The 27,122-nt window shown below is 39.8% G+C and overlaps 1 protein-coding gene across 8 annotated transcripts in view; it reads right to left on the bottom strand.

Moving 5' to 3' along the window:
* The window catches only part of MGA (MAX dimerization protein MGA), a 57,967-nt gene that overhangs the window by 8,958 nt on the left and 21,887 nt on the right, over positions 1 to 27,122 (bottom strand). For 2 of the 8 annotated variants that reach the window (XM_054275073.1, XM_054275075.1), the window contains 15 exons: positions 26,551 to 26,679; positions 25,070 to 25,168; positions 23,881 to 24,524; positions 22,878 to 23,235; positions 21,747 to 21,970; positions 20,740 to 20,880; positions 20,251 to 20,326; positions 18,378 to 18,910; positions 16,605 to 16,902; positions 14,305 to 14,928; positions 13,392 to 13,688; positions 10,295 to 11,988; positions 3,844 to 3,968; positions 2,478 to 2,529; positions 624 to 806 (listed from right to left, as the gene is read on the bottom strand). In XM_054275073.1, coding sequence (XP_054131048.1) covers positions 624 to 806; positions 2,478 to 2,529; positions 3,844 to 3,968; positions 10,295 to 11,988; positions 13,392 to 13,688; positions 14,305 to 14,928; positions 16,605 to 16,902; positions 18,378 to 18,910; positions 20,251 to 20,326; positions 20,740 to 20,880; positions 21,747 to 21,970; positions 22,878 to 23,235; positions 23,881 to 24,524; positions 25,070 to 25,168; positions 26,551 to 26,679 — 5,477 coding nt within the window. The remainder of the gene's footprint in view (positions 1 to 623; positions 807 to 2,477; positions 2,530 to 3,843; positions 3,969 to 10,294; positions 11,989 to 13,391; positions 13,689 to 14,304; positions 14,929 to 16,604; positions 16,903 to 18,377; positions 18,911 to 20,250; positions 20,327 to 20,739; positions 20,881 to 21,746; positions 21,971 to 22,877; positions 23,236 to 23,880; positions 24,525 to 25,069; positions 25,169 to 26,550; positions 26,680 to 27,122) is intronic. The other 6 variants (XM_054275077.1, XM_054275076.1, XM_054275078.1 and 3 more) reach the window with 6 other exon arrangements.

The raw sequence follows: 27,122 nt of genomic DNA, 5'->3' as shown, positions 1-27,122 counted from the left end.
TTCAAACTTCTGTAATCCTGAGAAAATAGGATTGAGAGAAAGCATGTGAAGTACCATGAATGCCAGCTTTCCCTAAATGCTGGTTGAAGAGTGATAATCATCTTGTTTGTCCTTCCCGCAAAGGTCAGCAACTTTTAAGAAAGACCCCAAACTTTTATCTTCCAGTTTCTAGGTACAGTTGATAAACACAATTCCATATCTACCACTCATGTTTAGTTTCCTGTCATTTACATCTTTACAATTAAGCTTTTAATGTCTGTAAACTGCCTAATGGAACGCTATCTTCTCAAGCATTAAAAAAGTAATGGATTTAATGGATTAAGATATTTCCTTATGTTCACAGTAAACCACTAAAGAATTATGACATAACGTTCCACGATTCACAAAGAATACAAGGGGAGGGCAAATCCAAAAACATATGTTCATGTGATCAAGACTATGCTTTTAGGAGTATAGATTCTCAGATTCTTTCAGGTATTGTTTTGTTCTAGAGTGTCCTGCAGGGATGACAGAATTCCCCTCTACACTGGTACTCACCTGAAGAGTATAATTACTCTGAAGAGTACAATTACTCTGTCCAGAACAAATGATTCTCCTCCTCACTAAAGCTCCAAAATACCTACCTGCTTGAGAATGTAGCATTTGGAGACTTTGGGAAGGTTCAGCAGCCCCAAAACTTTCTTCAACTTGTCAAAGAGACCTCTCATTTCATTACGTCGCCGACGCTCATTTGCTGTGTGTGTCTGGCGGTAATGAGCAAAGGCTTCAGCCTGGGACTTCAGCTTTCTTTTCCAGGTCTGATGCTTCTGCAGGAGGAGCAACCAGATTGACCAGTTTAAGCAAAGAAGGCAATGTAATGGCAGACAACGTTCAAATGCATGTGAGATTTACAGCGCTTCTACAGACACCTGAAGATTCCACGTCATGCTATCCTGCTACTAGGTCTTCCTGAAAGTTCAGAATCAGAAGAACACATAGTAAGAAATGAAATGCTATCAAAGAAGTGACCAACATAATCACATCAACCCTAATGGAAAAGAGCATGAGTCCCTCCAGTTCATAAGCTTTTCTTTTTTGCAACACAAGGCTACTTAGATAAAATCACAGCATTACAACAAAATCACATATGTTTGAGCCAAGTATTTTTTGTTTGCTTGTCAAGGAAGTCTACTAATGCATTCAATAATTACATGAAATACAAGAGACTTGAATCTTTCCCTTGAGTTAAACTAGTTTGGTTTCCATTTGCTTTCATAGGTTCATTACGGGTTGGTGTCAAAGACATATTTTAAGTCAGAATGGGAAAGATGGCATTGACATTTATCACCCCAGGCATCCACCAACAAAGAGAATGTGGCCAAGTGCCTCTGGTTTTGAATTTGCTTAAGTTTCTAAAACGACTGCCAGACAATAAGCAAAATGACTGATCTCCACAGATTGAGAAGTTTGTTACGTCATCATTACTCTTTCAGGTTTTGTACAGCTACGTTATGTATTTAATGGGGAAGTAATTAACACCGTCTTTTAGATAATTTTAGGTCTGCTTCAAACCCCAGAGTATCAGTGGAAAGATTCCTCAGATTCAGTGATACTATTTCTGAGCCTGCTGGACTAGAAGGAATCTGAAGATTTGTCTCCTGAAATCTGGCCCTTGAGAGCCATTTTGCTCTCACAGGCAGACTTGAGCACGGTACAGCTGCAACTGCTCCTGTGTTGGCCATGGGTTCCTGTCAAGGGAGGGCCTTATAACATAAATTCAAGGGCAGAGAGGAGGACACATGGAAAAGGTAAGGCTGACAGAGCATCCTGAACCCCATCCAGGGGTCTCAGGCAAAGGCATACATCCCATCCTGCTCTAATAGCTAAGACATACACCAGGTTCCCACCACACCCAAAGCCCCACCTCACCACAGAAGGAAGCCCTAGAGCTGACGTCAAGTATATCACAGACAGTTATGGACAGAGAAACTGGCTTCAGAGCCACCCAAAAAAAAAAAAGCTCAAGATTCTGAAGGACTGCAGTGAGTTTTGGTTTGGAAGGATTCTGTGACATCTTAACTTGCCTAAACATATATTCAAACTTCTGTTTTTAGAAATTCTTCATCTAGTGCTGTGCCTATATAATTCTACACACTGTCTTCTTCAACACATGACAATTTTGCTCATTTATTATTTTAAGTGTGCTGTAAAAATTATTCATGCCAAGGATACAAAACCTAAGCAAACACAGTCATAAATAAAAGGCAGATCTTCCTCCCATTGCCGAAGCTGAATCTGAAACCCACTGCCAGCACCAGCCCTTTTGCCTTAAGGAGATTTGGACTGAGCAAATCCCTCCCCAGCACATTTGGTTTCTTGCATTTAATCACAAGTATCTGCAAGAGAGATTCATCATATTAAGAGCTGCATGTGAGATGAAAATTTATCTTTAAAATGGAGGTGTGATACTAAAAGGAAAGAGGAGAGCAAACATATACCTTTGAATGTTTTTCTGATAATGTTTCATCCGAAGAATTAGGAGGATGGTATCTGGAAGAAAGGTAAAAAGTTTTTCCCAATGCTACTCATCTCATACACTCTATCCTCATTAACTACATTCCAACAGTCTAGAATTGCTCATTTTTATGCCTTGAAATTAACTGTTCTTGTGTAACTGTATAAAAGCAGGATACTGTTGAGTTTTCTCAAGAAAGTGAGCTCTTATCTCCAACATCATCATCCTGGAAATAACTGAGCTGTTCTGAAAGCTGTGAAATTATCTCAGAGTGCAAAAGACGAACTATTTCGCTATATGCCATAAGGAATAAATTCAGCTTGCGACTGTTAGCTGCATAAAGTATCTTTTTAAATTATGTTTTGGTTCTGTTTTTAATAAACACAGATTTAATATAGATGGCAGAGCAATCCCTCCCCCACCAAGAACCACCAATCAAAATCCTCAAATTTATTACTATTCTAATATATAATAACAGCAGCTTCCTCCTATCTCAGGAGCTGCAACAGAACAAAGAAAACACATTTGAAAATTATTTCTATGAAACATGACATCTGTTTTTCTCGCTCACTGAAAAATCTTCAAAATTTAAAGCAAAGTCACCACTTAAGGATAAAAGTTGAGCTGTTATCCTTAAAGGGGAGGAAAAAAGAGGTAACTATCTGGCACCAAACAGTTTTTTCAAAGTTTCAAAAAATAAATCTTCAAACAAAAAGAACGATAGATGCCACATTCTCTTTTTGTTTGATGCATCTGAGAAACCACTACGACTATCATTACATTCCTCAAGTAAGCAACGTTTTTATTTTGCCGTTGTCATTATAAATGCAAGGGCAGTAACAGTAACAAAATTAAACCAACCAAAAAAATTAAGCCAAGCTATCCAACCATGGCCAACTATATGTCAATCAGAAAATACTTTCTTTGCTGGGGCAATGGTCCTAAAGACAAACCTTTTATTTACAGCATCAGGGATTAACCTAATGACTGTTCCTGCCCAGAAGTCCACCAGCAAGAATAAACAAAGCTTACCAAATCACATGTAACAAAAACAACCCTGCTAATTTTCAGTTTGCACGAAGGGAGGCTATTCACTCAATAATTTTACACTGCAAGATACATCCCCATAAATGAATTAATTAAAGGGGAAATAGGAAAAGTCTAAGACACCTTGACACTACTCTTAGTGCTGCCAGCACCATCCTCACAGACACTGGGAAGCACCAGCGCTGAGGAAGGCATGCCAGAAGCCTTGCCTTATCTTGTCACCACATTACACCTGTTGTTTAAGGGAATCACTCGATGGCAGCCAGCAGCAGGATACACAGGTGCTCTCCAGGGGTGCTTACTTCTGGTCGGAGCGTTCGACATGAGCAGCTGTGGCCTTCAGACGGGCAATGTTAATCTTCTCTGAAAGCTCCTCCACGGTCTCAATGTCCACCTGCTCGTCATCCTCTCTGTATTCACACGCATCCTGGAACAGGTTTTGTTTCGGTTTTTTAAAACGAGTATCTACTCAGCAATAGAGCTCAGGCCAAAACAGTTTCACTTCAGTCTCAAATGAGATTACATTGTAACATTTAGAACCATCAAAGAATCAACATCTCCAGCTACTGGCCAGTAAACGGCGCTAAGCAGGGGATTACTTCAACTGGCACCTCCAGGAATTCCTCCCACTAGCAACTCTGTAAAATGCATTTTGGTAAGGGCAGAACCCATCTTTGTCCTTAATGTTCTTATTATGGCTGGGACAAAAGCTTTCACAAGGCAGAATTTTCCTGCCTCCATTTTCCTCCTGCCCTTACAACCTAATATCATAGACTCTCGCTAATTAACTTTTTTACAGAATTTGAAACAGTTACCACCTTAGTAATGGTCTCTCATACCTAAGACAGCAAAAATCACGATGTCATACAGTCAGGCTTCTTTGGATCACACAGTAAACTGTTTACATGATGATGAGCAAGATTTTGGCTCTTTCCAAAATGCTGTTAAAATGATGCCCAATAATTTTACATATTTCTTATATTCTGAAGAGTATGTTTTCTCCATGCTTGCCTGACCAAGAAAACTTGCTATTTTGTGAAGAGAGAGATAAGGAACAACTGCAGTTCTGTAGCAACAAAGAGTTAAATATCAATCTTGTGGCCATCTGTAAATCCAGGTGATACCCCTCTCCCAAGAAAACATGCCTATTCAACCAATTGTTTTGTATTACAGTTATTAGTGAAGCTTTTTACATTACAATCTTTGGTCTGATTACAATGAAGACCTCTTTCTCCTTAAGCAAGAAAATGTGATAACACTTCCATTCTCTACTCTATTTCACCCAGTTCCCCGAACTACCCTGATTAAACAAAAACTATTCAAACAAAGATACTATTTAAATCACAGAACTACTGAACAGATACTGCCATTATGTTGAAAATACTCCATGTACAAGAGGTAGTGCCAACATTGATCTATTTCTTTATATAAAGAGCACTTCACATTCTTGCTTGCTCTCTTGGATCATTCATAAATCCACCTTGATGCTGAAAGCCTCCTGATACTTTCTCTAAGCTTTTCCACTTCATACAGTACCATTTCTGTGACTCTTAAGTGCAAGAGATGCATACTGGTTTTGTTCAGTGGGCAGGACTACTCTGTCTTAATTACATTTGGACATCATTACATTGCAGGAAACATGGTCTGGCAGGGTGGTTCAAAAAAGATGCTATAATCCAGAAAGAAATAGGAAAAGCACCCAGGAAATTAGCTTACCATAGAAACACTGCTGTCATAAAGCTTTCCAGTGCTGGTAAGTTATACTGGGCTAATCAAAGGATTGAGAGCAATTTTCCAGGCTAGAGCTGCTCTAGAATTGCAACAGTTTGTATAGTATCATATTAAAAAATGGTATTTAAAACCCAGTATGTGGTATCTTTATCATGAAAGATGGACAAGATAAAACAGAAGTAAAAAACTCCGTTGCCCACCAAGAACTTAGTATCTTAAAAGTTTACACATTCTGAATGTGGACATATGAAAAACAGAAGTAATTAATTTTTTTGTTCTTACATCTAGCAACAAAGGGGAAAATACTTCTGGTTCGTAGATCTTTCCTTTCCACCCCTGAATTCCTAGCAACAAGAAAATACCACAATTATGAAGATCACCAGAACTAAGTCGTTCTGACATTAAGAACAGCTATTCCTATAGAAGTATTGCCAACCTGCCATAGGCTGAACCTTATCCATAGCCCAGCATGATTCCTGAAGATGCTTGTGGAAGCCCTTCCTTTCTAGCATCACTCAATCCATACTACTTTCCAAACTACTTCCTGTAATCACATAAATTCTAAATGCCTTTGAGTAAGGGTGAAATACCTTATAGAATGAAGACACAAGAGGAGCAATACCATTCTACAAGAGTTCTGAAGTTGTTATGGAAATTACAGCTTTTTTCCCTCTCTTCATTTCAGTGCCTGTTTCTAAGCCCTCTCCTCTGATTTTTGTCTGTTCCAGGCAGCCTAAACCCCTATTGCTAATACCTAAAGAGCAAATTACTGATGGTAGAGGATCCTCAGCAACAGTGCTGAGGGAAGAGGTTACAAGACAGTGGATATCATTATACATTACCCAAGTAAATGTGTAATTTCCAAAGCTGCCTTCTGTGCTACAATGTCTGCAGGTTTCACACATGCTCTGAACTAAAAGCTGACAACACGCAAGACATTGTTAGAAATTATATTGTCCACAAAATGTAACACTTGCACTTTGTAGGAAGCTTACCATTTTACAATAATTGATAACAGTCCTTATAATTTCAGTGTTTGGCTCAGAAAAAGAATGACTGAAAAACACTTTTAAACAACACTTACAATGCAGTACCATGCCAGACATAGAAGTTGTTTTTAGAGTAGCAAGCTGAACCATGGGACTTTTATCTGTAGCATTACAGTACCAGAACAAACCCTGGCATGGTCTTGGCTTACACCAACAAGGACTTGTGAACAATCAGGAGCCCAGGCCAAGCAGCCCTTCTCAGCAGGAGCTCCATGTGCAATCATCCTGCCTTGGAGATCAGGAGTTTAACATCACCTCAAACCATCGCACTTGAATTTGTTCAGACAGCAGGTCCCGATACTCATCAGTCTGCCTTTACAGATATTCCCAGAAAGTTTTATTCATATCACCAAACCCACAATGATTAACCATCCTAAGCTTGTCTTGATGCAACTCAGAGTAGGAAATGCAAAAGGGAAAAGATACCATCTCAGGAACCTTCTTTCTGTTGACCAGAGACTAGAACAGTCTCTATGTCAAGGACACAAAGTCAGCACAAGGTAAGAAGGTACTCTGAAGGGCACTGATGTGCAAAACTAAGAACAATTAACCAGTGTGAGAAAACGTGCTAAAGAATAAACACTAACAGCTACTACAGGTAGGCAGCAATCTTCCTGACTCTCACTGGAGTTCTCTAAGGTTTAAGTGGCCATTTGCTGAGCAACCAAAACCAGTCCACATTCCAAACTAATAGAAGAAGAGCTGTCTTAAGTATTTCCACTAAACAAAACTGTTAGTGGACATACACATACTCTTTGCTTCTGTTTCCACTAGTTTAATGAAGCAGATAAACATCCTCTACCTTACATCATCTGACTTCATCCAGTCGGACAAACAATACCAGTGCAGCCTGTCTTGTAAGCACTATGATGAGAGAAGAGTACATCCCAGTGAAAAATAACAAATTTAATTCCAAAACTGATTTCTCCATTAGGCACTGACCTGCTAGCTCAACTAGCCAGCAACAGCAATTAACAAATCAAATTCCAGGCAGGTTTTTACAGTCCCCTGAGGTGTCATTCCTCAGCTTTACTGCTCTAGAACCAAAGTCAGGTTATTGTATTTGTGTGAGCTTGCAGTGAAGACATACCCTTACATGGCTTTCCAAGCCATATCAGCCAAAACCTGTGCGGTAAGTTTCATCCAAAACAAACATTTCTTATAATCTCTAATATTACTCATTTGCTTAATCATCCTTTTGTAGGATGAAAGAAAACAGTTTTCAAACACCAACCTTGATAGAAGACTACTCTGTGACCTAGACACCATTGTTGGTTCACCAACAAATTCCTAGGACTACCATGTCAGAGAAGTTTATCTGGCATCAGGAATGAATTAACAGTGGTTCTCAAAACTTAATGACAACTCTGCTCAAGTTATTAAAGGATACAGGAGGTATGAAACTGCCACCACCCAACTGAAGACAAGGCACCAACAATTCAGTTTTCCACTTAAAAGGAACTTCCAAAAATAACATCTGTATTTCACCTTCATACAGTTGAGATGCTATTGTCTTGTCTGAGAACAGCAAGCTGATTAGTCAATTTTTCTGGAAGTTGAAGAGATTCTCTAAAAGTCAGAGTTGTTCACTTGGCTATCATGTAATAATAGAATATCCTGAGTTAGAAGAGACCCACAAGGATCATTGAAATCCATCTCTTGGCCCTCCACAGCACCATCCCCAAGAATCACACCATGTGCCTGAGAGCATTATCCAAACTTTTCTTGAACTCTGTCAGGCTGGTGCTGTGACCTCTTCCCTGGGGTGCCTGTTCAAGCGCCCACTCACCCTCTGGGTGAAAAACCCTTTCCTAATATGCAACCTAAACCTCCCCTGACCCAACTTCATCTCATTCCCATGGGTTCTGTCACTGGTTACCACAGAGGAGAGATCAGTGCCTCCCCCTCCCATTCCCCTCATGAGGAAGTTGCAGACTGCAATGAGGTCTCCCCTCGGTCTCCTCCAGGTTGAACAGACCAAATTATCTCAGCTACTCATTACAGAGCTGCTCCTCACTCCTGTAAGGCCCTTTGCCTCCCTCACAGCCCTCCTTTGGATGCTTTCCAATGTCTTTTATATATAGTGGCACTCTAAGCTGCACACAGGGCTCGAGGTAAGGCCACCCCAGTGCAGAGCAGAGCGGGACAATCCCCTCCCTTGCCTGGCTGGCCATGCTGTGCCTGATGCTCTCCAGAACAAGCTTGACCCTCCTGGATGCCAGGGCACTGCAGACTCACATCCAACTTGTCACAGCCCAGGACCCCTGGGTTCCTTTCCACAGCACTGCTCTCCAGCCTCTCCTTCTCCAGGCTGTTTGTACACCCAGGGTTGCCCCATCTCACGTGCACCTGCCCTTGTTAAACTTCACATGGTTGGTCTCTCTGCAGGGCCTCTCCACCTTTGAGAGTCAACAGCTCCTCCCAGTTTGCATCTCTAGCAAAATTACAAAGCATCCCTTCCAGTTGTGCCTGCACACTATTTATGAAGATGCTGAGGAGCACAGGCCTGAGGATGGAGCCCTGGGGAACCACACTAGTGATCAGTCACCAGTCTGATGTCACCCCACTCACTAACACCCTTCACACCTGACCCATGATCCAGTTGCTCACTCATCACTTGACGTGTTTATCCTGACAAGTGCTGGACATTTTGTCTAGAAGGATCCTGTGAGATAAAGGATCAAACACCTTACTGAAATCCAAAAAGATTTAATCAAGTGGCTTCCAACCAGTCAGCTGGGGGGTAACCTCAGGGACCTTCCTAACTTGTTCCTCAAGCAGCCTGAAGTCTGCTCTCCTCATATCCAGGGTTGAAGTCTTGCTGGCACTTTTCCTCCTGTCACCAGAGATTTGAACTGGATTGTTTTGTGGCTGCTGTGGCCAAGACAGCAGACAACTGCCATTTCACTCTGTGTTACCAAGCAGCAGATCAAGGAGGGCACCTTTCCTAGCTGGCTCCTGTAGTACCTGTACCAAGAAGTTATTGCCCAGGTGCTCTAGGAACCCTCTAGACCAGTTTGTACCAAAGAACTCTAGTCTGATTTTCAACTGCAAGAGGATTACATTAACACAAAAGGACTAAAGGAATTCTATCCTGAAGACACAACCATTATCTCTCCTTTTTTTAATTTGTCTGTTTTTCAACTTCTCCAGTTTAATTCTTCTCTTTTCACTTGTATCTCATTCCAAGAAACAGCTATCTTAGCTCATATGTCCATTTGACTAATTCATAAAACAACAGCTTCATAATTTTAAGTAACAAAGCACTGTTTCTTAAGTCATGTAGTGATATGTAAGAAGTAAAGGAATTACACACTGGATTACTTTATTTTAATTTCTGGGTTATATTTGATGGGAATTTTATGAGCGTTAAAATCTAAATGTATCTTAACTACACTAACCACAACGTTTTACCCTTTTCTGTGACTTTTGGAGCAATTTGTTTTCTATCAAATACAGAATGACAGCTCTCACATACTATTTAAATGTATTTACTTAAAAAAGGAATTCAAGAATGGATTAAAATACTCCTTTCAGAAATAAATGTTAACTAAGGCTACAAAAACTAAATAGAAGGAAACATCTTAAAATAACAGAAATACTAGGTTGGCCACTACATTTTTAGATCATTAAGTCATAATTTGCTCACAAGTAAGCAAATTATTTGAGTAAACACTGGAGGAAGACAACCTGCAACAGTTCTATAACAAATTGTTCAACAGAACTCCTGTTATCTGAAAACCAGGCAATTTCTACAAGGCCGCTATACTGCTACCTAAGAAAAAGCATGCAACTAAGAAATGAAGGATATTTCCACTTGGAACCCCAATTTACACTTCCTAAAGAAACTAGAAGTCCAAAACACAAACATCATACTCTGTCTTTCAAATCCATGGGTTATGACAAGTTAGTTGGTCAATTAAAAAAAATAAATAAAAGAAAAAAATCCCTTCATAAATAGCTAAATGCTTACCACTTTTTCAACATCTATTTCCTCTTCACTTGGGAAGTCAGAAGCACCATCCAGCATCTCATCAGCAGAATCATCAGTTTTTTCATCCTCTTCTTCCTCTTCCTCATCGTCCTCTTCATCCTCTTCCATATCATCAGCAGTTATATCAATAGTGGGCATGTAATCCTTTTTGTGTGCCCTCTGTTCTGGTGCTGTCAGGAAGTCACCTTTCTCTGATGTATCAGCTTTTTTATCTACTTCACTTCTATTTTCTAAAGGGGGTACAATACTAGATATTTTGCTCCAAGAACTGTTAACATGTGTTAGGATATCATGGCCTGCTTTCATTTCTTCCAGAGAATCACAAGCACCTTTTTCTTTGCTTTTACTGCCGTCCTGCCTAGCTATGTTTCCTTTGCCTTCCTCCATATCAGCCCTATGCTCTTCTCCTGAAGCATTATCCAGTTCTTTTGCACAACCAATTTCAGACCTACTTCTTGTTTTCTCTACTATGTTTTCCACTTCTATAGAGCCCTTGTACTCCCTCCTTTCCATATCTGGCTGTGCAGCATCACCCTGGAATTCTTGTTTGTTCTCAAACAGTTCAGTCTCACTTTGTTCCTCCTTGATCTTCACCTGTGTATCTTGCTCCTGTTGACTATGTAACTGCCCAGAACTTGCCCTGTTGTCCTCATCCATCTGTGTCTGTGCATCCTCTTCCTCCTCTTTTACTGGTTTCTCCTCCCATTCAGCATGTGTTTGTTCCTTCCCATGGTTCCTCAACTGTACAGCCTCCCGATTCTCAAGACTGTGTGAATGTGCATTATCCAGAGGAGCAACCAAAGACTTATCTGATGACCCACAAACAGAGTTAGCTGAAACTGCCTCCACAAGAGTTTCAGAACTGACAGAATCCTCTTTCCCTTCAGAAGCCCCTTTTTCTTCCTCATCATTAGGTTTTTCACTGATGTACGAATGGTCAGATGATATGACATCTGCAGAAACATCATGCTGAGAAGAAAAGCTGTCATCACAAGAACTCTTTAGCACCACTGAGTTCTTCTCCACTATCTCTAATGCAGTGGAATTTCTATCACCACTAGGTGTGACTGTGCCAGATGCTGACCCTTCAACAGCATTTGACTGGTTAATCGACAACTCATCTTCTTCTTGTTTCCCATGTGGCACTGTGACATCAGACTCTGTAACTTCTGTGTCACCCGAGCATGGAGCCTTCCCATTCTCCATCTGCTGAGCAGCACCTGAGTCCTCTTTCTTGCATATTTTCCTGTAATCCTTCTTCATCTGCAGAGATGCAAAATGGTGAAGAATAGAGTTTGGCACTGTCTTCTGTCCTGGGAGCTGAAGTAAAGCAAAACTTCCAGACTGTAAAGGTATGAGATTAGCGGTGGTGGCTGACAGACCAGCCGAGCTGCAGGCTATTTTAGACTCGGAGGCTGTTTGGTTTGTGACATTGCTGACAGCAGAGGAAGCGATCCTCAGAGTCAGAGCGCCTGCCTGTGACACAAAACTCGTTACCGAAGGAAGAACAGAAGATGCTTGAGTGGCTGGGTTGGATGGGGGGGATAGCTTGGGTACTGCAGTTGGTACAGCTGAATTTGCAGCAGGAGAAGTGGAAGACACAGAGGAAGTGGGAGAAACAGGTGACTCAGGAGGCTTGGAAGGTGCAGGCAAACGGATTCCTACAATAGATCCTGTGAGGAAAACAAAACATCAACTGAGACTTTCTCAAAGCAGCTTTTTTTCTTCCACTTTTAGTATTTGATGCTGTGCTAGAAACAGACTCCATTCTCAAGGATCATAATGGAATCAGGTGTTTGACCTCCAGCTCTCAGCGGAAAAGTTGGTCCTACATAAAGATATTATAAACTTGCATTTTTTTAGGTAACACCACAATGAAACACATGAATTTGCCATTCTAAAACTAACAGACTTGATGTTAAGTTCAAGCATTGAGCTTTTTGATCAAAAAAGACATAGCATTGGAAGTCTTGCATTTTACTTTCCCATTTTACATTTATTGGAAAACGAGGAAATTGGGGTTTTTCAGAGAAAAAAGAAAGTAAAAAAATAGTATTTAATTTTAAAATATTTTTGCTTTTCTTTTGAAAAAGACTTCCAAAGAGGAAAAACTATGCCAAAATTACACAGTTATACTACCACATTTTACCTTTATGAACTCTTCTGTAGCATTTCAACACTTCATAAACAAGAAGGAAAAGTATTACCAACTGGCAACTAGTTTCTCTTGTTCAGCAAGAGCCTCAAAACAGAAAGAAATTAAATAAACTTGTTGACTGATTCTTTACTACACCTCATGCTCAAACCTCAACTAAAGCTCAGCATTGTTTGCTCCCCTCCCCAGTTTTATCTACTGTGCTTGCTTCTGCTCTCCCTTCTACCCCATTCTAATTCCCTCTCTTTGAGGTGTGTTTTGAAACAGGGAGAACAGAAGAGTAAACCTGCATTTAAAGTACATTTGGGTTAGAATTTACAAATACATACAACAGCACACCAACCTGCAATTTCTAACTCTTCTAACCCTGTCTTCAACTGTGTACTAGAGAAAAAAGCTGAAAATCACACTTATTTTTCTTTTCACACTCTTAAGGAGGAAAAAACCTGGCAATTCCGTATTGTAGTACAACATTTCATCGGAATATCTTCTGTAAACACACTAACCAACCTCAAAACGTAACAAAAACAGAGTAGCACTCCAATGAAACATGGGTAACAGCTCATTCTCTTTAAGAGAATCTCCAACAAGAATTGTTTTCGAATCACCAGGTCGAGTCCTGTAAGTTGTGACAGTACAATGGATATGGCTCCACTGCCACATATGCATATAGGCTCTTTTATTTGCTCCCAAATTTTGTTGACTTAGCTATTAGCTGCACTTTCTGAATATTATACACATGGTATTTAAGTTGCACTGCAGCTGAATAATTACACTATGTTCTTCAACTAGTCACACAGAACCAAATTGGACTCTGTTCAATTACTTTCAGCAGGTGAAAGCATCACAGAGACATTCATCTCCTTGCTCATTTCTGAGTAACACACCAGTCAGCCGAGAAAGAAGCACTGGCCTTCGTACCTGGATTGCGGAGCATCACTGGCTGCACGCTGGGCTGAGCACCCGCAGCTCGAACCTGCTGCAGGGGAACAAGCTGGATGATCTGCCCATTGGGATGTCTGAACAGGTTCACAGCCCCAGGGCTCCTCAAGGGCTGAAGGACCATCTTCTGTCTCTGTGCCACCTGCGTGTTCAGTGGCCGCAGAGCAGAGGCTGTCTGGTGCACCGGAATCAGCAGCAATCGAGGTCCGACACGTTTGTCTGTTCCAGGAGCTATCTTTGGGGGAGTCTTACTTGCAGATTGTGGAGCAGCATCTTCTGAAATATTTTAACAAGTTACAAAAAAAAAAAATCACTTTAAGAGACTGCCTACAAATCAAGCATTATTCTTAATAAATACAAGTGCAAATATTTTGGAAACAACTGCATCTCTTTTAAATTTATTCAAAACCAAGTTTTTCTCTTTTTATCCACAGAATGCATGGAACCAACCAGGTCAAAACAGTTTTGGGTTTTTTCTGCGTAGTTCCACTGACATTTTTCAACCATGACCCAGGACAGTAATTCCCAACCTAATTCCTGAACTCTGTGCCAACCATGAAATTCTAGCAGTCATAACTGTGCTGTATATGTCTATAGGTCAAGGGATGACGTGATGCCTCCTGCTCACTCCATAGCAGTCACTGACCAGATAGTTACATTGTTTTCCTTTCTCTACCGGCACAGACTGGTATATAAGAATACAAAAAGTAACTTAAGAGATGACATTAGGGTGATGAATAGGACTTTTTACCCTGTTTTTGAAAGGGGGACAAGGCAAGTGAGTTCATATTTAAAATTAAACCAGACACAGACTGTATCACAGCTGTGAAAAGAAGCAGAATTAAAAAAAAACAAGTGTGTGCAGTAATAATCCAAAGCACCTAAGCATTACCTCTTTTTGGAGGACTTGAATTAACTCCTGATAGTATCACTGGAACAGAGGCAGCAGAGGAAGTCAGCGTGGTCACCAGAGGCGCAGTTGCTGCAGCTGTTGTCAGTACAACTGTAGAGGTGGATGTTGTGACAACAGCACAAGTAACAGTTGGTGGTGTTACTACAGGTTTTGGGAGTGGCGCAGCTGCTACTGCTGCAACAATCCCTGTTGTTTTTGTTGTGTTCACAGTAGCAGTAGCAGTGGTGGATGGAGTAGTACAGGTGCTGATTCCAGGTGTTGCAGGAGCAGCTGTAACTGCAATTGCAGGAGGAGAGGAGGGAGGTTCACCAGCTTTTGTCTGGCAAGGAGTGGTCACAGTAGATGCCGCTACACTGGTACTTTCCACAGTAACTGTAGAAGTGGTGGTAGCTGCAGTGACTGCAGAAGTGACTGTGCACACAGCTGGAGATGGCACTGAAGGAACCACAGGAGCAATAACAGTGATTGGTGTGGGCTTGATACTCAGAAACTGTCGCCCTGAGGCCGCCTGGCGTGTGCTCACTCCAGGAACCTTCTGCTGCAGAGCTCCTGCTTTGTTTATCACAAACTGGGTAAACACACCACCAGGTGAGGGTCGGGTAGCTGCAAATAAAAACTTGCAGGTCAAAATTTTAATAGATTTCCTCTTTGCTTTTCATGAGTTGCTACAACTGTAATTTCAGCATGAATTTGAGCCTCCTTTTTCTATGTACCTTGTAATTAAATCAAAACCTTTATGGTAGTCCTGGATATGCCTTACATGTTAGAAAGACCTCTACCTTATTCCACTACTGTAGCCTTTTACTGCATTTCTTCCCAGATACACAAAACAATCAGCTTTTGAAGGGCTGTTCTTCATCGTGAAACTATGGACAATCCTAACTAACAGTGCAGGAAAACAAACATTTAAATGAAATAATGGGCTCCAAGTATTTTCTAAACATCAAATTCTTTGTGTAACAGCTTGTGTCATCTTTCATTTTTTACTGCTTCTTGATTTTCATCCCCCTTCTACTGTATTCATCTTACACAGACAGAGGGAAAAGGGATGGGAAGGATACAGATTTTCCGCTTCTAATTGCACTGACATTCCAACAACTGTAGACTAGATGGAACAAATTTAACCAATGGAAATGAATCACTGTTAGGAAGATCCTTTACCTCATCCCTTACCCTCCAAGGGACCAGAATACTGCATTTACATTACCCCAGATGCCCACGGATGAGTACCACAGAGATTATGGACCAAGACCAACTTAAACACTGCAGTTATTTATGCATACAGCATTCTTAACCCAGATTATGCCAGAACTGGTACTTTTAACTTAAATCACATATGTTGCAATGACTTCACCCACCAATGAAACACAGCCAGCTCTTTCATACTGCATAAACACACAAAACAACAAGTTTTATAACAGGACAGGAAAAACAACACACCCATTTACGCAGCAAAGAAAATTTAGGCAGAAAGAATAATAGATTATCAATCAGAAATTAAAGTTTTTCCAGGACACAGGAAACATCCTTTTCCCTTGCAAAGCTTCAGATCTTTAAATAATGTGTGGGATTATGTGGATGGGTACTAGTCTTCTCTTTTTAAAGTCATGCAAAATGCAATCGTTAAGGGCAACTTCCTCTCTTGCCACACTGGGGTAACCATTTCAGTACCAACTCAGATACACAAGTAACTCATGAATCCTCCGGTTTTGTTGGTTTTTTTTTTAAACTGTCTAAATTCAACCCTGTTTAGCTTGTGAAATCCAATGAGATTAGAGACTGGCGTGGTTATTGGCTGCACACCTGTTGTTTCACTAATCCAGATTTGGACCATCTTGTCTTTCACTGCTGCTTCACACTTCTTTGGCCATCACAAGAATTATGAGTGCAACATCAACCGAAAATCTAATCAGTGAAGAACCACGTATTAGTGGTACTTTACTTGTTTGAAGTTATTCTGTGTTTGATGAAAAGCAATTAAAAATTACAGAAACTCCAAAAATTCCAGTTTGTATATGGAGAGTATCCATCCACTCTCATCTCTTGAAAATATGTACTAGTAGCATTAATAAAACAACTAATAGTCAACATCTGTAATCTTACTCTGAAGTCAAAATAAAACTTTCTGTTTTGAGGTTATTTACTGCAGAGGCATCTTAGGTAGGCAATGCAGCCAAAGGCAGCATGCACTGTTGCACAGAAATCAACATTAACACTGTACACTCACTCTGTACTTCAGCTTCACGCAATTTAAAACACAGTAATAAGTTCCAACCTACCTATCTGTCTCTGTGCTGGGACATGGGTTTTCAGAGTCGTCACAGTGGGGGTTGAAGTACTGCTGGTGGAAGATGTAGTTTTAGGAGCTGATGTAGTGGGCCCCTGGACTGATGGTGTCCCAGAAGCAGGAGTTTTAGCACTGGGTGCTACCTTGGAGATCACAGTACTGAGGGCTGCAATATCAAGTACTGTGGGCTGCAGCCTGCCTGTGATATAAGCTGCTAGCCGATTGGCAGGATGCAATGCCCCCATCTGTCCCAAAAGCAGTTTGGCCTGAGGATACCTTTTATCATTAACCTGAAAAAAGGGGAAAAGGGAAACTTTGTGAAAAGAACGCTAATTCACCACTTCTGGAGAAGTGTTTCATTCTGTGGGACTTCTAAATGTCCTTTTCAAAGAACCATTGCAATTCCGACTTGGAATTCTTAGTTTCCTCATTGCTCAGGAGAACTTCAAACAACTCTTGTTTAATCTTTGTAATATAGATTTTACATGCTGCTCAGACTCACATAAAACCAGAGAGTCCAAGGAACATGTGAAATCACTGAAATTAGGTAAGAATGAAGCTAGCACCTGTTTTTCCTGCCCCATGCTTATGCTGTAGTCCTGAATAAAAAAAGGTTGCCTAACTGAAGGACAATTTTGGATAAAATTCTCAAACTTAATTAAGACCTAGCATCACAAAAAAAAGAATAATGATGACATATACATTGAGACAAAACTTTAAAGAGCTTGTAAAAGCTGCATCAACTTTTTCCTTATCTACACTGTTGTCTGATACCGTAATTAAGACATGATGAGTTCCCTAACTTAAAATTCCAAGCTGCAGTGGTAACAGACTGCACAGGAAAAAACCAGAATATCTTGCTCAATGTCAGGCTTTATGCCTAGTGGACAATGGGAAGTTTTGGTAGTGCTGCATTTTGCTTTCACATTGTTTGATAATACCTACTAAAAGCCAAATGTATTTAAGGCACTACTAAATAAGTAGTTTTTATTGATCAACTTTTATTGAAGGTAAGAAATCTCACCTTTTTCTCTCCACTAGCTTCTCTTTCTGAGGGTGTCATATCTGCAAGGTGTCACGAAAACATATTTTACTCTGATTTTCTATTTCATATGATTTTCCTCAAAGTGGCTTTACTATAACCACAAATAGCTATGATGGAAGAAAAGTATCTTCATCCTAATCCCATAGTTCCTACTACTAATTCTTAACATCATGTCAGCAACATAAAACTGCAGGGAAAAGACCCTGTGAATTTAGGATTATAAAGTCTCTTGATGAAAAAGATATAGTCTACAAAGAAGATTCAGGCTGTTAGTGAAGATTAACAGTTAGCTGTAGCAAAAAGCAATTTTATAATGTTTACATTTTCATTTTAAAGTTTTGTCACAGTGTATACTTCCCCAGAAAATATTCTTTCTGTGGACTCATAAAATCATTCACTTAGAAGCACTATGTGTCAAATGCACCTTCAGGGGGTTTGACAAAGAATTGAAAAGATCTTGAAAGAGATTCTGCACTTGGGTCAACAAGACCCAAACTGCCAAAAAGACAAGTTAAATCATCAGATTTCAGGATTCTGATAAGATTTCCCGTTACTGAGTAAATCTTGAAAGGATTATGGAGAGGAATGCCACCAGATACCAGGAACTCTTATCTGGATAAGCAAAAGACGTATTAAAGAGTGGTCTCCACGTCAAGGAGTTCTGGGATAGTATTGGATGAAACTGCATCTAATCTCCACAGTAAAGGCAGAGAGACCCACCTGAATCAAGCCCGAGGGGCTCGTATTAGCATTGCATTTGTAGGCAACCAGCTTTCCTGCAGGAGAAACCCCTGCATAAAAAGGCTTGCCTTTGCCCCCATGCAGCTTCTCATTCAGCTTCTCCTCCAGCTTGTCCGTTGGGTCTGCTCGCGTGACCTTTACATTTTCTGAGTTATTGCATGCTGCCACTGTGCTATCAGGAGTCTCCAAGACAGGGATCTCAGGCCTCTTGTCCTTGTCCTGGTAGGACGGTACTGAAATTTTCACTCTGGAGGAGCAGACAGAAGGATGGTTCTCATCCTGGGCCTTGTATTCCGAAGCCAATTCAATAGTGAAGCTACCCACTTTGAGGCACTGTGGTGCATTACTGTTGATAGGCTGTGATAAGATGGTCAAGATCTTATTGTGATCTTCCTCCAAGTTGCAGTCAGAGATAATCTCGATAAGTTTGGTTGGTTCACCTTGAGTGGTGTGATGAACATAGGAGGTGGAGAAAGAGTCCCCCTCACTACGGGAAGACCACCAGCTTTTCTCTGAGAAAGAATTGAAATAGGTTTCTGCAATACTATGGCATTTTAAGCACCTGGATAGTCAAACAATTTCATTCTGCCCATACCTCCACCCTTAGTTCAGCTCAACTGCAGGCCAACAGAAAGTACAAGAACTGTTCAAAGCATCACCTTCCCTTGCAGAGCTTCACAAACAAGCAAAAACTCACTGCAAAACTAATGTAATTATTTCTCACAGCTCAATCCCCGCAGCCATACCACGTCACGTTGTATCCCATTGCATCACAAGCTAAACGAAGCCGGGTTGTTTCAATACATGGGTGAATATTCTCCAAGTACACCACCATGGTAGAAAGCATCACTGGTTATTCAAGAGATGGCACTTTTCTCTTTGAGTCAGAAAAGCACCCATGTCCTACAATGGCATAAGGGGACATGCCACTAGCAGAACTGTCTTTTGCAGAAGATATGTAAACAGAAGCGTGATCTTTTGTTGTCATTAGAGCAACAATGCTCTTTTTTGCAAAACTAAGGATGTTGATCCCTGTGTCCTGGCCATTTTAATTTCACCTACTAATGCACCACCATTTTCAACTAATTGTATTATTTTTCCATTCCCATCCTTAAATGTAGCATGCGCTGTTGTATACATTAAACAGTAAAAAGATCAGCTCAAAAAGGCAGATACGGTTCATAAGTGGATGACACAATGCCTCTAGTATATGTCTCATTTAAGGTCTGTAACATGATTTGGGCCACTTCAGACGGAAAGAGAACATGGATGTCTAGTCTATTTCTTCACAAGCTAGAAACTCAAACCCAGTATCACTAACACAGCAAAACTTCAATTTTGCAACTTGAACTAAACAAATTCAACATCAAACAATTCCTTGTCCCAACCAATTCTATGTGAAGAACATGAGGATTGCATCCTCCCAGTGCTACTTGGATATTTAATTCTTCAGTGACTACAAAGTGATAGTAAGGGAAAAAAGTGGGAGAAAAAAATACCCAGACAAAGCAAAGCCATTCATCTCCATTCCTTTCCAAGTATCTAATCATCTGTCTTGAAGACAAGTCTGCAATTTTATACTTTATTGCTAAACAAGCTACTGGCAGCACTGGTCATTTTACACTTAGAGCAGCAGCAAGCACTGGATATTTAGTCTGCTGTATCTCCATGTGTCCCTCTCCAGCTGCTAAGAAAACAGGAAGCTGTATCCATGTCATAAGATTTTTATTAACAACTGCAATGACTCCCCCAGCAAACATACTTCTGTTTCATCAGGAGCTACTGTTTTTTAAAGAAATACTACAAAAACATGTAACTACCAAGTGGAATTATACTCCAGATCAGCTCTTACCTCTTGATGCGTCTTTGTCTTTGTCTACCTCGCAGGTTGCCTTTTCAGGAGACTGAAGCTCTGGTTCATGCTCCTGCTGGAAGAAAGAAATGCAAGAAAATATTCATCCTGGACATCTTGCTTACACATTAAAAGTCATAGCACAAAATTAACGAGGTCACCTCAAATGATAGAAATATGCTGTCTTTGACTGTGTTACAGGCTTCATCTTAGAAGAGCTCTCTTAACAATGACCATTTAAGCCTTACATAATAATGTACTTGTCACAGACAGGAATCTCCCCAGACAAGAAACTGTAATGTCACAGTAACGGAGTATGTTTACCAGCACTGCAAAGTGATTTAGGCTCCACGTTCCACAGCCCCACCACCAACAAAAGCAAATCGAGTCCTCATGTCACATAGGAGTCTCTGGGGAAAATATTACTTCACCACTTTCAACATTTCTGCCTATTCTATAATACGCACTAGTTACAGTGTGACCTCTTACCTTTACACTACAAATCTGTGAATCACTTTTGTCTTTTTGCTGCTTTTTCTCCTCTCTCTTGGGTTCATAGGGTCGCACCCTCGCACAAGTCATTAAACTTTCAAAGTACATGTAGACAGGATCCTTGTCCTCCTCTCGAATCTAAAAGAAAAAAAAAAAAAAAGGAGACAAAACCCTCTTTTCTCTGTTCCGGATGCACATCAGATTCACAAAACAGCTCTGCTTTCTAAAAAACTTCAAAATAAATGCTTCAATAGTAAGGGTCAAAAGAAAAGTCTAGCATTTAAAGCTAGATCCACCTTCTCAGTATCATCTCATAGCCACCACCAGCTCCCTGAGATTCAAACCCATTCAGATATTCTTCTAAGTGAAACAACAAATCCTAAGCGCCATGCATTGTTAACATTATCAGGTATACATTAAATAGCTACTCTGGTATGCTTGTTCTTCAGATATAACTACACTCCACTCTACAGCTGTTTTTCCTCTATTGCTGTTTTTGCTTTTCTCTGATACTAACGTGAGGGGAGACACAAAGCCAGATTCTTAGAACACTGGCAGTGAAACCTCAAGAAAGAAAAAAAAAAAAAAAAAAAAGAAACCCCTCCAGAACTACACTGAACACTTTGTGTCTGTATCCCAACATTTTTTGCAAGTAATTCATATTTAGATAGGCTACATTATGTAGCTATTAACTTTAACAAACACGACAGGACTAAATTTTGACAAAAATAGCATATATTACTGTATTTTTAAATGAGGCTATAAGTGAATCAGAATCACCTTCCACCATCTCCATACTGCTATAATAAATTCTCAACAGAAGATGAACATAGTAATATTCTATATATAATCAATCCATCCTATCTTATCAACACACCTATAGGCAATCAGTCCTAAGCTTCCACCTCAAGCTTTTCTAAAATTGTCTAGTACAGAGGCTTTTGGCAGTATTTGTTTTAGTTTTCAGTACAAGGAAAAACATGCATCTTTTTTTTTTCTCTTACCACTGGATTTGGTCTAGGAATGTACATTCTGCTTGGTTTTGTTCCACTGGAAGATCTGTTCTTACTAGGAAGCCAGACCTCTGGGTTGGGCAGTACCACAGATTTAACTGGTTCAATAACAGATGGTGTTGGGACATAAATTGGCTCTGGATCTACTTCACCTTCCACCCTCACCCACAATGGACAATTCCTAACAGGTTGTTCTGGCTCTGAATCACAGATAGCTGAAAAAAAAGAAAAAACAAAAATTACTTACAAATAAAACACCATCTAACACAGCAGTAACAGAATTTTTTGTTTGAGTTTGAGGTCTAGCCATGCAGCAATCACTAATCCAAACTGCCAGAAAATCCTTCTGGATGCTTTTCTTGTGTCAAATTCTAGTCAAAAAGTGACTGGGATTTGTCTACAAGGAAAAAAAAATGAAAGTAAAAATGTACACCAATCCTCATTTCTCACTTTTACTGTGATAGAAGATCTGAAAAACCACTGAAAATAAGTGACCTCCACTGATGCTGCTTACTGAAAAATTGCAAAACACCCAAAAAAAAAAAAAATCCCAGACCTGTATACTGGAAATATATGGAAGAATTAATTTATTCCAGTAGAACACCAGAGAATATTTTGTGTTAGCTATTACTAAAAATATTGTTAGGAAAAAACTGAAAATGTAAATTCACAGGCAGTTTCTACCAATTTGGTTTTCTGAGCATACCTTAGGCCAGATCTGAAATTACCACAAATAGCTATATTTCCAAGAAAGTCCAGCTATATACAGCAACTGAAAATGCAGCTCCAATGACTTGTTCACAAGGAAAGATAACTGCACTGTAACAGTGAACATTACCAACAATGACAGCAGTAATTATCTCATATCCATCATAGTCTTTTTAAAGACATTTGGAGAGTTGAACAGGACTTTAAACTACCAAGAAGAAACTCCAACCATTTGATTCAATAAATAACTACACAGTACCCAAAATGTTGATCACATAAGTAAGAATTTAAAAAAAAAAAGAGATTGTTTCCTGTAAGTCAGCTGGATTTAGAAACGGCATCACTACTACATCCCAAGAAAAAATGCCCATGAAGTTTGGTGGTTTGCTGTACGTAATCTCCACCAATACTCACTGTATTCCACCCTTTTTCTCTTCTTCCTATCCTTCTGCTTCATCTCCTCTTCTTCCCCATCACCCTCTTCTTCCCCATCTTCATCCTCCTGCTGTTGTCCTTGTGTTCCAAACAGCACAAGATTTCCACGCACAGCCTTTTTCATCATTTTCTTATGCTTTGATCCTCCCTTCACCAGCAAGACCCTTCTCTTGAGGCAGGTACAGCCAAACATGCAGTCTGGCCTGCGGCAGTGGGTGGGCTGACGTTTCTCCAGGGCCAGGCTGGCACATATGCAACCCAGTCGGCAGAAATCATTGTTGCAAGGAGGTGCTCGTCGTCTTATTATCTTGTGGATAGGTTTGCTTTTAAGAGATGCCTAAAAAAAGTTTTAAAGAAGCATAAACTTCAAACTTTCGTAAGAGGAATATTTTAGTAAAATGCAATCAAGTATATGCAAAATTGCTATTCAAAGTTCATTTAGAAAATGCCTCGAGCTACATTGTTTATGGACAAAAACTTGTCCTCTATACCACAAAAACCCCAAAATCCCCACAGAACAGAGTTTCGGCTTGAAGGTTTTTGAGAGGCAACTGGAGACAGCAAAACCATCCTGATAATAAGCAGGATGTGAAAAAGCAAAAGTTATCATGGGACAATCAGGTTACATGACCAGGATTTTCTTGTGGTTAGCTCAACTGAAAACATCAAAATGAAAATAGCAAGGAAATGCAGTTACTGAATAAGAATTGTTTTAACTCAAATTGCAATGGTGAGAATTTTAAACAGTTCAAATTACTAATAATTTGTATCAACACACTATTATCCCAATTAGCTTTTTCCCATACTGCTAATTCAGCACCCCTCAAGTTTCACTGCAAAGACACACCACAAAGGAATCTCATGCTTTATCATGATCCTTAGGAGCTTCAGTCTTATTTTCTGCATCACTATGCAACATCCCTTAGTGGACAGATTAAGAAAAGCAACAGCACAGATAAGAAAGAAACTATTACAGATGTACCTGAGCTGTAAGCAGGGTTACCAAAGAGATGTCTGCTCGCTCTTCTGTAATATAGGTCCGTGGTTTCCCATCCCAGAGAGCACAGTCTTCCAAGTCCATTAACTTCACTTGAGATTTAGACAAACCTGGTGGACGAGGTGCTTGGTGATGCTGTGGTGCTTGACGCAAACTGATCTGTTTTGGTAATGTATTTTCATCCACAGTTGGCAGCACAAAACTATCTGCTTGGTTACTCAAACTGCTAGCAGGCTTAGCAGACTTCTCCCCAGACACTGGCAAGTTCTGCTTCTGCTTTGGAGGAAAAGGTGAAGGCAAAATAGGTTTGTAAGGTGATTTTGTTTTACTGTTTGTAGATGTCTGTCTGGTTTGAGTCTTTGTTTTCCTAGAGGTAGATGATGGAGGAACAGGCTTCAATGTGTAAGATGTTGATGGAATTACAGTGGACTGCTTCTTTAAAACACTGTCGAGTGTTCGAACATAGCTAGTGCTCTTAGTAGGAAGCTGATATACCACAGGAGAAGTGGGAGTGTCAGAAGAGAATCCCATACTTGTTTCCATCAATTTCCCTTCATTTTCCAGGTACTCATCCAGCTTGTCACTACAGAACGCTGAGCGATTCTTCAATGAACTTTCTGAACTGCCACCTAAATAAATGGAGAGTACTTTAACTCCTGAAGTTAAATTTTATAAAAATCAAACACGGCAGGATACGTAAATACAGCTCTAAAAAACGCACTTTCCACAAGAATAGTACATAATATAGGTACACCAAATATAATCCATTCTGAAATACAACAGGTCAGCAGCCTGCACAATTGTTTTTGTGGAGATCTTACACCTGCATTTGTGGTGGGCTGGCCTTGGCTGGACTCCAGGTGCCTGCCAAGCCAGTCTATCACTCACCTTCCCAGCAGAATGGGGGAGTTAAAACTAAGCTGCAAAAAATTTCATGGGTCAAAATAAAGGAAGTTTAATAAAGCAAAAGCAAAGTTTCTCTCTTCCCTCATTAATCTCTATTCTGACTATGAAACCAGTACTAAAAAATTCTTTAATCGTAACAGTCTCAATATAAAAAAATACATCTCTTACTAAGACACAAATACCAAACAGCAAGGCCCATGAAAGGTCAGGAAAATGGCCACATGTTGGAAATATGTACATTGATCTCTCTCTTTTTACATTTTTTTACCTTCATTTCTAGAAGCACCATGAAGTTTCCCTCGCCAGCCTTTGATTTTTGTGAAATCATTTGTCTTTCCTGTCCTGGAAACAAAAGAAAATCCAGTATCTGGAAAAGAAGAAAGTTAGCCTCAGTTTATGAACCAAGTTTAATTGCATCAGTGTCTTAGCAAACTCTGCTTCTTCCTTTTCAGGGATAGGTGAACAGTAGCAAAATCAAAATATTTGAAGCAACCTAATTTTTTCTATTTGTTTTTTTTTAGTTAACAGAATACTCAAGAGAAGGCCAAATTCCCTGTAGAGTTCTGCTCTATGGCCAAGGATCTGCAATCTCACACAAAGTGTTTCCTTTATTTTCTGTTTTGGTCTCCTTGGCATTGAGCAAAAGCAGTTGGCTCTGAAAGGCTAATGGGCCAATCAACTAATTAGCAGGCTAAAATGGAAGAGGCAGGTTTTGAGCTTATACTACAGCCTCACACAGCAAGAAAAGTAATTTGATTCTCTCATTTCAGTTGGGCCAATGGCTTTTATAACACCTGCAGAAACTTCATTTAATGTTCACTGCTCTGTCAAATTCAGATGAATATTAGGGGCATGGCCAGTGAATAACCACAAAAGGCAGTTACATCTCTGTCAAGTTAGCATCAACTGTGGGAGCTAAGATGGAATGTAAAGGTACTAACAGGGATCTGTGTGGCCATTTAACATATTCTAAGGCTAGAAATAATTGCATTTGACACTAAACTGACTGAGGTCTTCTCAACTGAATCTTCCTCTCCTGCAGTGTAAACCACCTGAAATTCAATGTCTGCCTCTACCAGCTCCTAAAAGCAGTAGATTAAGAAAGACATTAAGTAATCAGAATACTACAGTGGGAGAAACAGTTAAGCAGAAGATAAGCATATAAAATAAGCTACACTTTGCCCATCCAGTCACTATTGACTACAGTACCTACCAACAGTACGAGAACCAGTCACAGTATGATTCACAGTATGAGAAATGCACTTGTTTGGATACCAAGCAAATTTTTAAAAGAACAATCAGTCACAACTTTTGTAATAAATAATAAATAATTATCATGAAGTTATAGGGTAGCCCCCATGTGGCATCTTAAGGCCTTCTTCTGGAAAATTCAGATACTCAACTCTGTTAAAGACAACTTTTTTTTGTTTGCTATGTGAGCACTATCAGACAAATTCAGATTGCTTAATCTTTTTCTGAGCAATTTGAGATGTCAGTATAAAATAGACAGATGCTATTACTGGATCATAACCATCACAAAACGGGAACCCTCAAAATAATCCAACCACAATTACTCAGGACTCCTTGCCCAGTAACCACAAAATGATCTACAGAAGTTCTCCTATTTTGTCCTTTTAGTATCATTCTCATCTCTTTAGATAACAAGTTGAACTAAATAGCCATTCTCTCCTTCTCATTGATAATAAAAAGGTGGCACTTGAGATTACAGCAAATTCATATTCCACCCACCTGGAGAATTGGGGTTGGTACCTGGATAGCTCCACAGAGAGTAATTTGAATACGAAAGAGGAAGTTGCACACCCAAATATTTCAAATCAATGCTCATTGTTGGGTCCACAGAATTCAACTTCAGTCCCACTACAAGAAATAAGTAACAGCAAATGTCTCAAGGAAGCAAGATGTTACAAAAAAGAAAATCAAGATATTCACTAAAAGATTAACCATTCAGTGACCATGGGCTTTTCTGGAATTTCCCCACCATTTTAAGAGACTTAAAAAAAGGATTACTGCCATAACAGTTACTTACATTGGATTTACAGCAGGTATAAATTAAAGAAATTTTACACAATGGGAATTTGAGAAAAAAACTGAATTACTTTTCATCATTTTTGACTGCTACTGAAGTTTTCACAGAAATTTATTAACCACTGTGACAGTGTTGTAAAAAATCTCATAATAAAACTCTCTATCTTTTTTTCTGAATAAATTTGCACCATTTACATCTTTGAAGGCAAGAGTTACTCTCTGAAGCCAACCCAGCTGACTGATACTTCATATCCCTAAGTTACCAAGCCTGCCAG

The sequence above is a fragment of the Melozone crissalis genome, unplaced genomic scaffold (genome assembly GCF_028551555.1).
Source record: "Melozone crissalis strain CALT ecotype California unplaced genomic scaffold, PUWL_Pcris_2 ptg000018l_1, whole genome shotgun sequence".
In the NCBI taxonomy this organism is placed as follows: domain Eukaryota; kingdom Metazoa; phylum Chordata; class Aves; order Passeriformes; family Passerellidae; genus Melozone; species Melozone crissalis.
This window is presented reverse-complemented; position numbering and strand designations above follow the sequence as displayed.